The sequence below is a fragment of the Danio aesculapii genome, chromosome 5 (assembly GCF_903798145.1).
Source record: "Danio aesculapii chromosome 5, fDanAes4.1, whole genome shotgun sequence".
Taxonomy (NCBI): domain Eukaryota; kingdom Metazoa; phylum Chordata; class Actinopteri; order Cypriniformes; family Danionidae; genus Danio; species Danio aesculapii.
This window is the reverse complement of record NC_079439.1, coordinates 40,479,747-40,496,622: the sequence shown is the minus strand read 5'-3', so window position 1 is coordinate 40,496,622 and position 16,876 is coordinate 40,479,747. Positions and strand designations below refer to the sequence as shown.

At 34.7% G+C, this 16,876-nt stretch overlaps 1 protein-coding gene across 1 annotated transcript in view; it reads left to right on the top strand.

Annotated features, from left to right (window-relative positions):
- The window catches only part of tmem8b (transmembrane protein 8B), a 291,527-nt gene that overhangs the window by 137,558 nt on the left and 137,093 nt on the right, over positions 1-16,876 (top strand). The window contains 2 exon segments of the mRNA XM_056458175.1: positions 9,766-9,899; positions 15,218-15,486. Coding sequence (XP_056314150.1) covers positions 9,766-9,899; positions 15,218-15,486 — 403 coding nt within the window.

The following is a 16,876-nucleotide window of genomic DNA, read 5'->3' as shown; positions in this document are numbered from 1 at the left end:
TTGTTAAGTTAACTTAATCGATTTGTGTTGGGACAACATAAATGAATTGTGTGGAACCCTGCCTTTTTTACAGTGTACCACAGGACACCTTCAGGACTCCTGAGCTTTGGCTGCATATGGAGGGCCAAAAATATACTGTATTAGGTGTTAAATGTGCTATGAGAAATCAAATTCCCTAGATCTTTTGACATAGAAGAGATCCTTGTAAAGACATCCTGTAAGTTTCAGAACTCAAAACCGCATTGTTAAGGCTTATGCAAACTGGGACGATTATTGCGTGTGATTATTGATGATGTTTAATGACTCACTGACGCACAAAACATCAGATTTAAAGACATAAAAGTACCATTTAGGGTGCCCTTGCGCGTTTCCTGGTTCGTCTGAGAAGTGTGAGTGCTCCGAGTCAGGCTCAGGCGGGGTTCAGTAGGCTGGCTCTGGCCCGGTTGGAAGAGGTGTGCCAGAGCACGGTTCGGTTGGGGTTTTGGCAGTACACTTGTAGTGTGAGTGCAAAGAGTGCCTGAGCCCAAAACTGAAGACGTGACATCACTTTTAAGGGACTGTTTGATATGGATTAATTAATCATTCTTACTTTTCAATGGACTGAGCTGTCATAATTTATTAAAGACGCAAACCCCTTACTGCACGACAGCTGCACCTTCAGCAAATCTCCTAAGCACGAGAACTTTTATGATTGCTTATGACCGTCAAAAGTGGTGGATCTGTTCAGCAAAATATTTGAGTGTGTGTCACTGCATCGCAGACTAAAATGATATAACTAAAGCAATGTGCACTGTGCTGAGCGAGAGTGCGTCTCTTCTGTTAAACTGAACAGCACATCATCTATGATAAAACCGTGCTCAGGTTCAGAAGGCAAATGCAGTGTGTGAGTGCAAGCCGTCTGAGAAGAGGGGAGGGGGGACAATTGCACTTTAGCACGGTTCAAGGCAAACTGTACCTCGTGTGAGTATGACCTTAAATAAAACAAGCATCAGGCTATGTATAATCAGCTGATCAATAGGATTGGCAGGTTTGTTTTTGCATGCCTTGAGATACTGAAGTTAAAGTAAAACATGACTTGGTGGTGGTGTGTACACTATTTACTCCCTATTTACTCACCTTCAAGTGTTTATAAACCTTTTTGAGTTTCTTCTGTTAAACACAGATGGTATTTTAAAGAAAGCTAAAAAGCTGTAACCATTGATACCCATACTAGACAAAAAAAACCTACTACAAATACTATAGAAGTCAATGGTTTAGGCTTTTTTCAAAACATCTTATGTGTTCAACAGAAAAAACAGTTTGAAACAAGACAATGAAGAGTAAATGATGGCAGAAATTTCATTTTTGGGTGAACTTTCCTTATAAATATGTAGACACAGAGCAGAAAATAGCCTATTACTCCTAATTTATTAATTCATGAAGTTTGTTTAAAATAAAAATCTTGATAACATTATAACTGTACCTCAGAGAACAGTATTAAACACACCAAACTGGTAGTTCATGACCCTTTAATAATGTTTTGGCTCATCTGTGTACAAGAATACACACCTCTGCACATATAAAATCCTGCACAGCAGAGCAATAAGAGTAGTTTATCCCAGCACGCTGTTCTAAACATAGCCATGGGCAACGGCACTCCACGAAAAATCCTTTTCTTTTGCTGTAACAGGGAAAACAAAAGGCTTATCGTGAAACCATCAGTGAATTGCTCTTCGCGTGTCCATGTAGATGTCTCACTTATTACCTTAGAGACAGGCCCGAAACCTTAAGACGATCTTAGTTCTGGTGTGCGGCTGCAGAAGTGATTTGCAGAAATGTTCGTGTTGGAATGAATGAGTCCTCTAATCAAGCTGAGAGTGAACCTGATGATAATACACCAGAGATAATGAGCGACACATGACTCAGAAATACGGCTATTCGGTGACACCTGCCCAGCGGTGCAGATCCACCAAATAGACCTTAATGAAATGAGAACGTGCTCTGACGCCATTACAACAAATACCTCTAGTGTGTCAAAGCTGCTTATGAGGCGAAGGCGCCGAGACGTTTGGAGATTAAGCATTAGAGCACATGATGAAAAATATGTGCTTTTGATTAGCTGCTTCTTATGGAATATTGATGTTGATGTTTGCTGTGGTAATGAAAGCTGGGAAGCATAAACGGTGAGTGATTTGTTTGCTTCTTGCTTGGGACGTCACTGGCCAGGGAGTCTGTGTTTTCTGAGGGGTCCCGTTGTCGAAATCACTCGAGTGTACTGAAACGTTCAGTCCCACGAAAATCCCCAGAATGTGTCAGCTGCTTATTATGTTCACTTTCCAGAAACAACATCTTCAGTCTCTCAAGCATAATTATGAGAAGAGAAAGGATTGTTTTTTTTTTTAGAGATTTTGTATGTAATTATTTATCATCTTTCATGTGTGATGAGAGCGATCTTGCAAACTGTTTTACAGGATTTAGATGAGTTTTTTTTTTATTTAATTTTTTACAGTTTTCTGCATTTGTTTCTACAGTTACTAAAATGTATTGCAAGCATGCTGTGGGTCCAAAGTAGTGGATATGGATTGATTGCGTGATTTATTTATTTATTTAATCATTTATTTATTTATTTAATCATTTATTTATATATTTAATCATTTATTTATGGTTTTCCAGTACTGGGTTGCAGCTGGAAGGGCATCCTCTGTGTAAAACATATGCTGGAAAAGTTGCCGGTTTATTCCACTGTGGCGACCCCTAAAGAATAAAGGGACTAAGCCGAAGGAAAATTAATGAAAGAATGAATGAATGAATTAATTTATAAATTTATTTATTTATTTATTTGATCAATTATTTTTGTATTTATTTATTTATTTAATCATTCATTTATTTAATAAATTGTTTATGTATTTATTCATCTATTTAATCATTTATTTATTTATTCATTCATTCATTCATCCATTCATTTTCTTTCTGGCTTAGTCCCTTTATTAATCTAGCCGCAACCCACCACTGGGATACATTCATACACTCTCATTCACACTCAAACATTACGGACAATTTTAGCTTACCCAATTCACCTGTACCACATGTTTTTGGACTTGTGGGGGAAACTGGAGCACCTGGAGGAAACCCACGTGAACACATGGAGAACATGCAAATTCCACACAGAAACGCCAACTGACCCAGCCGAGGCTCGAACCAGCGACCTTCTTGCTGTGAGGCGATTGTGCTAGCTACTGCGCCACCATGCTGCCTGGTTTATTCATTTATTTATTTAATCATTTCTTTCTTTCTTTCTTTCTTTCTTTCTTTCTTTCTTTTTCTTTCTTTTTTTCTTTCTTTCTTTCTTTCTTCTTTCTTTCTTTATTCTTTTTCTTTCTTTCTTTCTTTCTTTCTTTCTTTTTTTCATTTTTTTCTTTATTTAATCATTCTTTCTATCTTTATGCATTTATTTATTTAATAATTTTTTTATTTTATCATTTTTACTTATTTATTCATAAAGAAGTCTTTTATGCTCACACAGGTTGTATTTATTTGATTGAAAAAAAATAGTAGTATTACTATATTACTAAAATACTATAACGATTATTTTCCCCCTATATTTTATTATATTGAAATATTATGTTGGTTACACTTTGCAACAAGGTTCTGTTTGTTAATAATTTGTTCATTCATTGTTAACTACTTCATTTTATTATTTTTTGTAAACTAAGAAAGAAAAATATAATATAATCTAATAATCTATAATAATTATTAATAATAATAATAATCTAAAAAATGTAATAATCCAAGTGTAAATATACCGTTGACAAATTTGTATTACAGTATAAGAGTAAAAGTTGCATCTGTTATACTATTTAATAGATTAGACTATTAAATAAGACAAACTAACACAAACAGTTGTGTTTTTTATTAAATAACATTATACAGTAACATAATTATAATACATTTAAAATACATAATACAAATATTAATAGATGTTTTACAAATGCTTAATGTTAAAACATGTTAACTTATATCTTACAGTACCAGGTATTTATGTGTCTGTATAGTTTCTTAATCATACTGTCTCCAAGTGTATACACAATATTTTGAAAAAAAAAAAAGTTTTTTTTTTGTTTCATAATGTCATTGCAGTTTTTAGCAGCTTTCTTTAAGCTATTGTTTAATACAGTGATGCTACCAGCTGTGTTTTAATGCACATGGTCAGGGTTTATAGGATGTAACCAATTGTTTATCCTTTAAAATTATACTTACAACCATGAAGCACAGACACCATTTTTATGGATGTTTCTTGAAGATTTGTTTTTGCATGTCTTGATAAATCAAGGGAGATCTCATTATAGGATGACTATCAAGACCACCAGCATAATTAATCACACAGCTCTGCAAGCCAATTACCTTTTTCTGTTGCCCTGCCCCCCTCTCTTATCTATTGAATATAATTTCAGTATTTTGGAAGATGTAGTCTCAGTGATTGTTTAACTCGACTGAAATCTGAGGCAACAACAGTGTCTCACTCTCTACCTTATGAAATAACATGGCTGACTGACCTCCACAAGAAACTAGCAATGATATGTGCTCAGTGTTGTGGCTAGAAAAAAAAAAAGAATATGTCCCTACGACTATTATTGAAAAAATGACGGAAACAGAGGAATGTGCTATACATAGATAATATATTCCTACACTGCGAATGAATACAGTAGGCTAAATAACAACAAGAACAACAACTAATAGTTATGAGAATACGTCCTCTGTTGAAATGAAATGTATTTCTTTGTTTTATACACACCTTTTAAAATTGTATGTTTAAATATGCAAATGTGGCATTATACAACTAAATATATGCTAATTAGCATACATTCCTAGCACAAAATATTAACACTGGGTCAAGTCAGATTCAAAATTCATCTTTCTCTGTTTGACCCATTACACACAAATGCTTTTAAATGACATTTTTGGAATTTCTTTTACTTTTACATAATTTAGGAAAACACACATTTAGTTTTACAGAATAAAATGTTGTGTATAATCAATGAAATTATGTACCGTATGAACACTAAAAACTTGCTAAAATGGAAATTTATGGATAAGTGGAGAAAACAGGCTTTAAAATGTGTACTGTAATTGAAATCTACAGACAAATAAAGTATAATTCAAAATAAAATAAAAATGAAAGCATGTCAAGAAACGCATGTAAAAGGATTGTTTACCCAAAAATCTATTTTATTTCATAATTTGTTGTCCCTCATGGGGTTTGAAATGTATTAGAGGGGTGTTCCACTACGATATCATAATTGAAACTTTAGCTTACGTGTAATGTAGCTGTGTTAACATAAATGTAGTGTGTAATAACTTTGAGTGTAATAACGCTCAAAGTTCAATGCAAAGGTAGACATTGGCTTTTACAGAGTTGGCTTACAGCAAATGCAGTTTGGGGACTACAAAAGAATACATCCGGGTTAGTGATATCACAAATGCTTCAGGTTACGTGCATTCACCATGCATAGACACCTGACACAGCAAAGGGGCGTGGCCAGAGGTGCTGTAATGTTATAGCGGAGAAAGCTAAAATGCCGTCCAAACGCTGCTATTTCCTGAGAGCTTGTTCTGTTTCTGTATTTGGGCTTCCAAACGACACTGCACAAAGAGAGAAGTGCTTACAGTTTAATTTTAACAATGTTCCAGAGAATTAAAATAAGCATATAGCTCTAGCATTTGACAAAGGACAGCTTCCAGAATCTCTCTTAGTCCAGTGCTGGATTCGGCTAAAAACTCCTCAAAGAAGGAGCAGCTCCATCCATTATAGCAGAAGCTGTGGATTATGAGCCACAACCTGTAAGTTTTTTATTTGTTAAAATTGATCTATTACATGCATAGTTTCTAGCATTAACGGTATGTTGTATCTAGGATGTAAACAATGGGAAATGCTGTTTGGCACCGCTAACAATTTAGCTACAAATTCAAATTTTTCCACCAAACCTCTGTAAACACCCACTATCTTCACCAGCACTGCAGTCTCTCTCTATGCAGCTGCTTTCCCTGCATTCTACATCTCAAATAACAAACTCGCAAAAAATATGTGAACACTTCATATTACCTACACATGCTTATAACTGGAATATATAAGAAAGATACTTGTCATATATTATTTTAGAGAGCAGGCGTGAGATTCAGCTGTGTCCTCTGTGTAATTTTGCTGTGCCAGCAGAGTCACAGCGCATGCTATTAGATGGTATGGCGCATTTCCTGGTGACGTGGAGCTGATCCGCGAATCACAGCACGTTATCCTAGCTGACCAATCAGAGCCTTTTGAGGGCGGTCTTTCTAAGGAACTATGGAAATATGACAGTCGTTTTCATGTTAGCCGAGTGGCAGTATATAACATAATATAAAGTATGAAAAAATAATGATATTTTTTTACAAATAAAGCATGAGCACACAGTAGTTTGCACCTTATAAACACAACCAAGCTTTAAAAATACAACCCCTTTAAACATGTCTTCTGTTGAACCCGAAATAAGAAATTTTGAAGAAGCCAATGGGTCCAGGCAGCCAACATTCTTTAAAATTTCTTCTTTTATATAAAACTCAAAAAGGTTTTGAAGAAGGAAAGGATGAGTAAATGGTGACAAATAAAATTTGTGTTGTGGCGAGCTATCCCTTTAAATGCCTATTTTGGATGTTTTCTGACTAAAAAACATTTTAAAGGTCTAGAATCTCCAAATTGACAGTCGCATGAAAAAACAATTTTTGCCTGTAGTGTTTCACCTTAATCCTTATATGTTTGAGAGATTGTGTTTCTCTGCGTGAAGATGGGAAGAAAAGAGGCTTGCCGAGCAGAGAGGAGGGTTTATACCTCGCGCTTCGACAGTGATGAATGTGTTTAGGGCAGAAGTATCTGCGTGAGAGAAACTCAGGTTTCCATGATGAAACGCTGCATTGTAATTTGCCAGTGCGCACCATAATAAATAAAAGCTCTCGGCTTCTCCCGCCTCCTCTCAATCTTTTATCACCTCTCCTCCCTTTCCCCACACCCCAAGTCTTCATGCTGTTGCACTGTGAAAAATTATCTGTGAATCTATACAAGTCATCGAATCTTTAATTGGAGCATACGCCGCAACATCTGCCGAATGCTGAAACAAGTGCGCTTTTTTTACAGCCACGAATCTCTTGATAGCACTTCCAAACTGTGAACCTGTGATGGTGAAAGCAAAACAGCTCAGTTTAGAAAGCCATGCTATTGTCTGTTGGCAGGGCATATAATGTGGAGATCAGTGGCATGTTCAGTTTACTCTTTACTTTGTTCCAATGTTTGGAGTTCGGTATGATTTTTAAAAATACGTCTTAATAATTTTCTGTTGATATCAAGGATGTGTGTGTGTGGGTGGTGAGCATGTGTGTTTTGTGACGCAATATTGTATAATAAGATGGGTTTACTGTCTACAAACTGTAGTCTATTCCTAACTATACATATATAGTTTTTGATGACATTTTTTTTACAAAAATTCAATCAATTAAAAAACTGTAATCAATATTGTGAATGCAAATAAGCCATTAGTTATTCTTCCTATTTACCGCTTTCTGAAAAAAGCTAGAAATGACAACATTTTTATTTGAAATTTGTAATAAATTCTGTCAGAGCCATTTAAAATGGAATAGTACAAATAAACTTTACTCTAATACTCAAACTTTGTAAATGTAGAGAAATGGGAATACTTCAGTTGTCTCTTAATCGGCACATTTTAAAATAAAAAGTTATACATGAAATTAATTTTCTATTTATGCATTATTATATTATGAAATAATTTTGTATTATTATTATTATTATTATTATTATTATTGTTATTAATAATATTAACATTTCTTTGGAATGGATTTTGTGGTTTGTGGATCTTTTTTTCATGCTTAAACTGCAACATTAGAAGGTTAGAAAGAAAGTTGAAACGATAGAAAGCACAACATAACATGAACTCTTTATTCTCATTCATTGAATATTAAAATGAAAACTTATTAGAATTTACAAATTACTTTCAGTAGACCATGAATAACCCCAGCAACTCCAAACAGGTTAATCCACAGCAATTTTGCTGATGTATATTGAAAATGAATGGTAATTTACTTCAGGGAATACAAAGCGAAAATAACCCGAAGTAACAAAACACAGTGAAGTCAAAAGAGTTTAAGCCACAGATAAACTTATACTAATGTCATAGACAAAAAATAAAGCACAGTAGTAAAAAGAGTTTTTACTATGTAGCCTACATGGATTTTTTGTAATACAGCTCTATTATTTTAAATGAATGGTTTCAGTTCTTCTGAATGGAAGTTACTCAAACCAGGTTTGTGACACGTCATTTGAAACACAGTTGTGTATTTCAATTCTTAAAATAATGTATTCCTATCTCTTTTCCTCTCACTATTGTAGTAGATTATGACTATTGTAATAGTAATATTATAGTAAACAGTATAGTGGTCAGTTAGTTAGTGTCAACAGCCTAGTGCTTAATGTGTTGACATACAGCACAGATGATCACGATGACCTGAGTTTGATTCTCAGCTTAAGGTCTTTTGTAATCCGAAACCATAGTTTCCCAAAAACAATGTACTTTTAATGAAAGACACATTAGTTTCTGTAACAGAACAACAGAGTTGTTCCTAGATCAGATATGGAAGTTTACAAAAATTATTTATATTTTATAAAGCTACTGTCGAATAGGGTATGTGCAGAAGCATACAGAAGGACTTATTTGTCATTAGCCTGGGTCAAACAATTCTGGTGAACAAAACTGGCGTATTTAAGGTCTGTTTTCTTTAAAAATGAACGATCTTCACTGCCTAAAGGATGTACGTTATAAAGTGGGTCTCAGAATGTACAAGAAACACTGCATTAAATGACATTTTTTCACGCCATGCCTTTAAAATATTTACATTTATTTTACTCCTGTATTTCCAATGCCGTTTTAGTGCTCGTCTGCTGATCCTGATGGGCGCATACATTTAAACGGCTTTTCATCTCAGTTTACGCTTCAGCAACTAAATGAATGCTGAAGTCTATTTAACAGATTATATTTTAATTACGTTACAACATCAATGCTGTGAAAGGAACTGTATAAAATTGAAAAAGTCACATTAACCATTCAAGTTTATAGGTATGGTAAGAAACAATTGCTCTGCATATACCATATTACCTCAACAGGTTATTTTAAGTACTTTACTATAGTACGGTTTAAAAACATTACAGTATTTACAGTAAACTACTGTAGTATTTCATGTGGGAGGATGAACCACTCACTGTATGTTATTCATCACTGTTCAAGTCACTTTGCATGTAAGACTCTGCTGTAGGGAGAAAAATGTAAAATAGAACACAAGCTATTGGTTACATCCTTCACTTGGCTGGAATCACAATTGCAGACAGTTTGAAATCCTTTATCTGAATTATTCAGCAAGTGTAGAAACGACAATAGTGTTTGATCTTTTTCTCCAGAGTCTGAGGTGGGTGAGTTGTTGTGCAGTTGGCCATGAGAAGTATCACACAGCACATCATCAGAAACCATGCAAATGCAAAGACAGTTTTCCTCCATTTGAAGTGATCATAAGGCGCTCTCAGTGGGACTTGGCCTCCTTCCACGAGCATTTCCATATCATGACACGCATGTATGCATATGTTTTGTTGTGACACTGCATTTCATGGCTTGCTTTACTTGAAGAAGGTTATTGGGAGTGGATTTAGCCTGAGACTAATGCATCTGGTTGCTGTTTGTTTCCACTGTGTTTGTGCAGGGTCTTCATGAGGAATGTCAGTACCTCTTCCAGCCTCAGCTCATCGTTCAGAGACTCATCGGGATTTCGGTGCTTTATCCTGGTTACTTCATTGACCAGATGATTCCACTTCACAACAGATCTGTGCTCTACAAGTGAGTAAATATGTTGAAGGTTAAGTATATACAAGTGGATACTTAAATAGAAGCAAGATATGTATAATCTACAGAAGATTTAATTGTCAAATATATTATATTCTTTTGAACCTTCTCGTCATCTTAGAATCCTGAAAAAGGTATGATGGTTTCCATAGCCCAAACAAATTAATTAATACAATATAAATTAATAATAAATAGCTTCATTAACAATGGTTTACTTCTGTAGTTTAGTAAACTAATAATGGAAAAAGTATTAAAATCATGCATTAAAAATAGGTATTGATAATTAGATTTTTTTTTTCCTGATTCATTATGAGTGTTGGGTGAAAAAGGAATATGTTACATTCCTAAGCAGTACTTAAGCAGTACTAAAACAAGTAAAAGTGTGTGATATGTTATTTTTGTTATTTTGTTATTGTATTGTTATCATTGAGGTAGGCTTAATGTTGTAATATTGTTTTTTAATTAACACTGTTCATTACACAGGTAAAATGCTGTCTGCTCATATTGTATTGATTCTGAACCAACAGGAACTAGTCAATGATGAACAGCTGTATTATTTATTGAATAATAAAAAGTAACAATAACTGTATAACACATTCATCTTTGTCATAAAGCTTATGCATTACATTTCGATTTTAATTTTCCAGGTCTGTCTAGACACTTTTTTTTAAATAACACATTCACGACTTCAAGTTTTTAATCAAAAACTATATTAAGTAAATGTGAAAAGGTTTTTTTTTTCATGTAGTTAAGGTATTACCATATTATTATTGCATATATATATATATATATATATATATATATATATATATATATATATATATATATATATATATATATACTTACACACACACACACACACCTTACTAGTACCGGGTTGGACTCCCTTTTGCTTTCAGAACTGCCTTAATCCTTCGTGGCATAGATTCAACAAGGTACTGAAATATCTCTTAGAGATTTTGGTCCATATTGTCACGATAGCGTCACGCAGGTGTTGCAGATTTGTCTGCTGCACATTCATGATGCGAATTTCCCGTTCTACCACATCCCAAAGGTGCTCTATTGGATTGAGCTCTGGTGACTGTGGAGGCCATTTGTTTACAGTGAACTCATTGTCATATTCAAGAAATTAGTCTGAGATGATTCGCGCTTTATGACATGGTGTGTTATTCAGCTGGAAGTAGCCATCATAAGACTGGTGCACTGTGTTTATAAATGGATGGACATGGTCAGCTACAATACTCAGTTAGGCTGTGGCCTTGACACCATGCTTAATTGCTAATATTGGGCCCAAAGTGTGCCAAGAAAATATTCCCCACACCATTAAATCACCACCACTAGCCTGAATCGGTGATACAAGGCAGGATAGATCCATGCTTTCATGTTCTTGACGCCAATTCTGCCTCCATCCAAATGTCGCAGCAGAAATGGAAGCACATCAGACCAGGCAATTGTCCAATTTGATAAGCCTGTGTGAATTGTAGGCTCAGTTTCCGGTTCTAAGCTGACAGGAGTGCAACCTGTGTGGTCTTCTGCTGCTGTAGCCTATCCGCCTCAAGGTTAGACGTATTGTGTGTTCAGAGATGCTCTTCTGCATACCTCAGTTGTAACGAGTGGTTATTTGAGTTACTAATGCTTTTCTATCAGCTGGGAACCAGTCTGGCAATTTTCTTCTGACCTCTGGCATCAACAAGGCATTTGCGCTCACAGAACCGCCGCTCACTGGATATTTTCTCTTTTTCAGACCATTATCTGTAAACCCTAGAGATGGTTGTACATGAAAATCCCAGTAGATACTCAGACCAGCAAGTCTGACAACATCAATCATGCCACATTCAAAGTTACTTAAATCACCTTTCTTCCCCATTCTGATGCTCTGTTTTAACTGCAGCAGATCGTCTTGACCATGTCTACATGCCTAAATGCATCGAGTTGCTGCCATGTGATTGGCTGATTAGAAATTTGTGTTAATAAACAGTTGGACAGGTGAACCTAATAAAGTGGCTGGTGAGTGTGTGTGTGTATGTGTATGTATATATATATATATATATATATGTGTATGTATATATATATATATATATATATATATATATATATATATATATATATATATATAAATTGGTTTTGCTATGCTTGTGATGAATACAAGGAACACACGCACACACGTCGCTCACCCTCTCTGTGCTCTGCTCTCAGCACTTGACCATTCAACACACATCCTGCTCTCAGGCTTCCCTTCATTCCAGCCTTCCACTCTCATTAGGTTCAGATATTAAAGCTCTCCTCTCAATTAGCAAATAAAGTCTTTCTAAATGAAAAAGAGGAAAATGGAGAAGGGAGAGGTGATGAAATGCAATCATAAACAACAGGGTACACAGAAAAGACCTTGAGCACTGGATATTATGAGGATGGGCTTTTATCTACCATTAAAGCTGCTTTCAGAGAACATTTGAGAAGGACTAATAATTCCATACAATGAGATTTATGTCCATAGCAAATTAAATATATTCATGACAATAAGTAATGCAAGTAAAGCGAAAATAAAATGTCAAAATATGAGTGAGAAGATGTGCATGACAATCACAGCTTTTATCAGTCAAAATATTTATTCAGTTTTTAAATTAATATCAATCCATCTATCTATCATCTAAACAGAATATAACTTTCTAGATATTTTTTAATATAATTCTTAATAATATTTTTCAATAAAACTCATTGTAATATGCTTAACATGGACATTAAACACATAATAATGAAGTGTGGTCACAAAAAATTTTGTTACATCCATACACATGTCCTATGCCCCATATGGTCCAAAACCTGAGAGATGAACAAATCTAAGCTTGTTTTTAATAAAACAAATATAAATATGCGTATAATAAATAATACTAATGACAATAATAACAATATACAAAAGCAAGTTGTCGTGAATAAACCGAAAAAAGCCCCCTAAGGTGAAGAAGACATGGAGGCAGTGGTTTTTATATTTATAGAAAATAATTTCAGTAAAATTTTTATCCTTTTAATTCTTTTTAATTTGTAAAGATAATTGTGTATTGATCTACATCCTGTGTGTTTTAAGCAATGTTTAAGCGAGGCGCACAACTGACGAGCTCTGTGCTAGACTTTAGACCTGCTTTCAGCTGGTCTATTGCACAGTCTATTTTAGTTCCTCAAAATAGCAATGTGCCAACAATGCGCCTTAACACACCTCTTTTCCAGACCAGAACACCCATGAGTCTACAAAGTGGAGCAAATGGATTTGCTATTTAAACAATTTGGCGGAAAACGGGAAAATTAAGGTTGCCTTATTGTGCTGGGTGTATGATAGGACCCATGGGAATTAAATAACCTTGCTTTTTAGACCAGTGAAGATGCAATTAAATCAAGTTTTTATAGTAATTTGTATTAATCAAAATAGGACATGCTATTTAATCAGTTGTGAAATACAAAACAGTGCAGCATAAAATTGGAAAAAGTGAGAGATTAACCATGAAATAAATAATATATATATTTTTGTATATATTTCCAGGCAAAGTTCCAAGGCTAATTTCATTCATATAGCTTTTATATTTTCCTCAAGTGAGCCAGTAGATCTGTAAACGAACTGTGTTCTGTTTGATTGAGCATTTGTTTTGCTGTTTGTTTAGCTAATTATCAAAAACCAAAAGACAAAGCCAATTGTGTCATAGCCAGAAATAAAATGCAGATATTAATAATTTATTCTAACTTCACAGTTGTTCTCGGTTTCCTTTCAAATTAAAAAGAGCAACTTCTGATTAGTTGTTATTGATGTAGAAAATGAAGACAGAGAGATATGACAGCATTTTTAATGAGTTTGTTGAAGTGGGCTGCATTTTAAAGTTCTCCTGAGTTTATGAAAATAAGTTTTTTGACATTCAGTATTGTTTAATAATGTCAGCATCTTTACATTGACTACAATAATCTGATTATTGATAATTATTCTAGCAGAATCTACAATGTAGAGTAATCCCATGCAGAAAGTCAAACTCAAATACTCATAGTAAACAAAAATGTAATTTAGACAGGTAGAGCATTGCTGTTTTGTCCAGTTTTCACACCATAATCACTATGTCATGTCATGTAGGACTTTTTGTTGTATTTTACAACATGAATCTCACACTGTAGTCATCAGCAATTTGAGGGCATACAAATAAAACATGTTTTTAAACAAGAATTTGTGTCTGCTTGGATTTGTCTATTTGCACATATAGCATGACAAATAATTAAACACACCTCAAACTTTTGTAAAATGTAAAACTACTGTAAATAATACCACAATGACAACACGGGCTCACTGGAAATATATACCAGCATTTTTGTGAATCCACCAATATGTATTTCAACATATATTTGACTGCAGTTCAGAGGTCAAATAAACCCTGTGTGGGAGTATGACATAGCTTTTGCTCCTTTTAACACTAATGACATTTACAGATTTCAGAAAGGGTTTAGGTCAGCGCTTCACTGGTCTAGGTGATCTGTATGACAAGCTCTGCATTTGTGGACATGTATCTAAAACTTGCAACAAAACATACCCTAATGCTGCATTCCAGACAGCCTGAGGTGGAAAGTTCAGCAGTAAAATGTCATACTTTTGACCTCAATACGTTTCAGTCAATCGTGTGTCACATTCGCAGTTTCACCACGAGGTGTGAATATGAATACTGTTCTCTGAATACAGCTGACATAAAACATAAGCAACATTGTATATTGCACTATAAATCCAATATAATTAACAACTTCAATTAGTAGGGTTCTCACTAAGATTGTGCTGTAAAGCTACTTTCATAATTTTATTTATGTTTCACATAAGAAGCAGAACTAGCTGCCATCTGCAAAGGGATCCCAAATTATGTGTTTTGCTGAGGTCGGTTCTTCTATCTTCTAATGGCCCGTTTCTACTGAGTGGTACGGTACGGTTCGGTACGGGTCACTTTTATCAGGCTTGCGTTTCCATTGACAAAAGGGTACCAATGGTTTCAGTCGACGTCATTCTCAGTTGAGGAAATGTCAAAGTAAACTGTACAGGTCGTTCAGAAGCACTTCTCACAAAACAGATGTTTTAAACACATGTCCATTGTATCCATTGTATGCTTTTTTTTTTTTTGCAGTTTTTTCCTGGCTTTTTATTATTATCCATATCGATATCGGAATTATATCGTATCAACCGAAATTAAGTAATATATCGTGATATAAATTTTTGCCATTTCATCCAGCCCTATGTAATCATACCCAGTGTGTGTACCTCATGATACAGTCCTCTACATTTCTCTTTTTGTATTTGGCAGAGTTTTCATCCCAAACTACATTTCTCGGGTGAAGGTGCAGCTCGTGGACTGTAACACTAAAAACCGTAGTGGTGAGAGTTGTCCAGTTCTGCTCAAGATCCGCTCGAGGGCTCCGCCGGTCCACAACTCCAGTGCCATGGACTGCAGAGAGAACGCCCCGTGTGAGCTGGAGGTCCCGTTGCCGTCCTGGGAACAGTGGTACTACATTCTGGTAGAGCGATACCTCAGCAGCTCAGATGTCTATTTCCGCATAGGTGTTCAGGTTAAAGGTAAGAACTTGTTTTAACTTTCAAGTTTTGCTGTTCTTTTAAGAGTATGAGCTGAATCTATATATATGGAAGCCACATTTAATAAATTGTAGAAAACATCTTGTAAGTATAGAAACCTGCTGAAGTTTGTTTGTTCTGTAACTTCATCGCACACTGACAATCACTAGAAACACATGATTGATACCTGATAAAGAAGGTGTGCAGTGTTATACACAACAAGAAAACACCATCACAAGTCTAAAATCATTCAATGAATATTAATTTATATTTATAGATATTGAACTAATAAAATAACATTTAATGTTAAAAAAAAAATCATTAAAAAGAACCAGTTGTTAAATTGTAATTGTAACCAATAGTAAACATTTTGTTGGAGATGTTTGCATCCACTTTGGGGTGCTGTTGAGTCTTTATTTGGCCACAACTTTCTCTGTTTCAGCAAATGGAATGATTTTTGGTGACAGATCTTATTTTGACACATACTTTGGCAAAATGCTTCAAACGTTTTTAAAAACTCAGCAATACACTTTGGGGAATTTACTACTTTCATTATGTTCATGGCTGTTTTTGCCCCATTGACTTCCATTATAATGAGATTTTTTGATTGTAAATCCATGACACCATATTACTTTGCATTCTTGATTGTTAGTGGTTTTCCTTGTTGGGAAGAACTCAAATTTGTCATTTGAAAAAAAAAAATGTAACAGATTTATGCAAAAACAATTGACAAAAATATGTATCTAGTCAGTGTTGGAGGTAACGCATTATAAGTAACGTTAGTAATATTACTTTTCTAAAGTAACGAGTAACTAAAAGCATTACTTTTGAAAATAAGTCATATTATTTGAGTTACTTTTTAAAAAATGTAATGTGAGTTACTCTTTACCTTGCTTAATAACATTATATAGCGGAATAAAAATGACCTTAATCAGGTTGAATCACACACTCAATGAGAGAGCGTGCCGCACTTATCATCATCATCATTGGGTCTCTTTTTTCACAACAGATGAGACTGTACTGTTCTAGTAACTGAATAACATAGGATATTAGTTTATTTCAAGTTAGAGGGAGTATCCAGTATGTTAAAAACAACGTTATTAAGTACTTACTGAAGACACAAACCGTTTCATGACAACACAGTTCAATTTAATGAACTGGTTCAACAGGTTCACTTAGAAGATCCAGTTAAAACAAACGAGTCATTCGCGAATCGCCCGTCATCACTACAGACAGTTAGAAACAATGGCAGGCCGGAGACTTATATTTTTGCAATGGATTCTTGTTATTTTGAACTCATCCAAGAAAAGTAGTGGATTGTCGTTAAGTGTAGATGATGTGCAAGTAAAACTCTTGACAACTTATTAAACATTTTAAAGGTTTAAAATCTGTT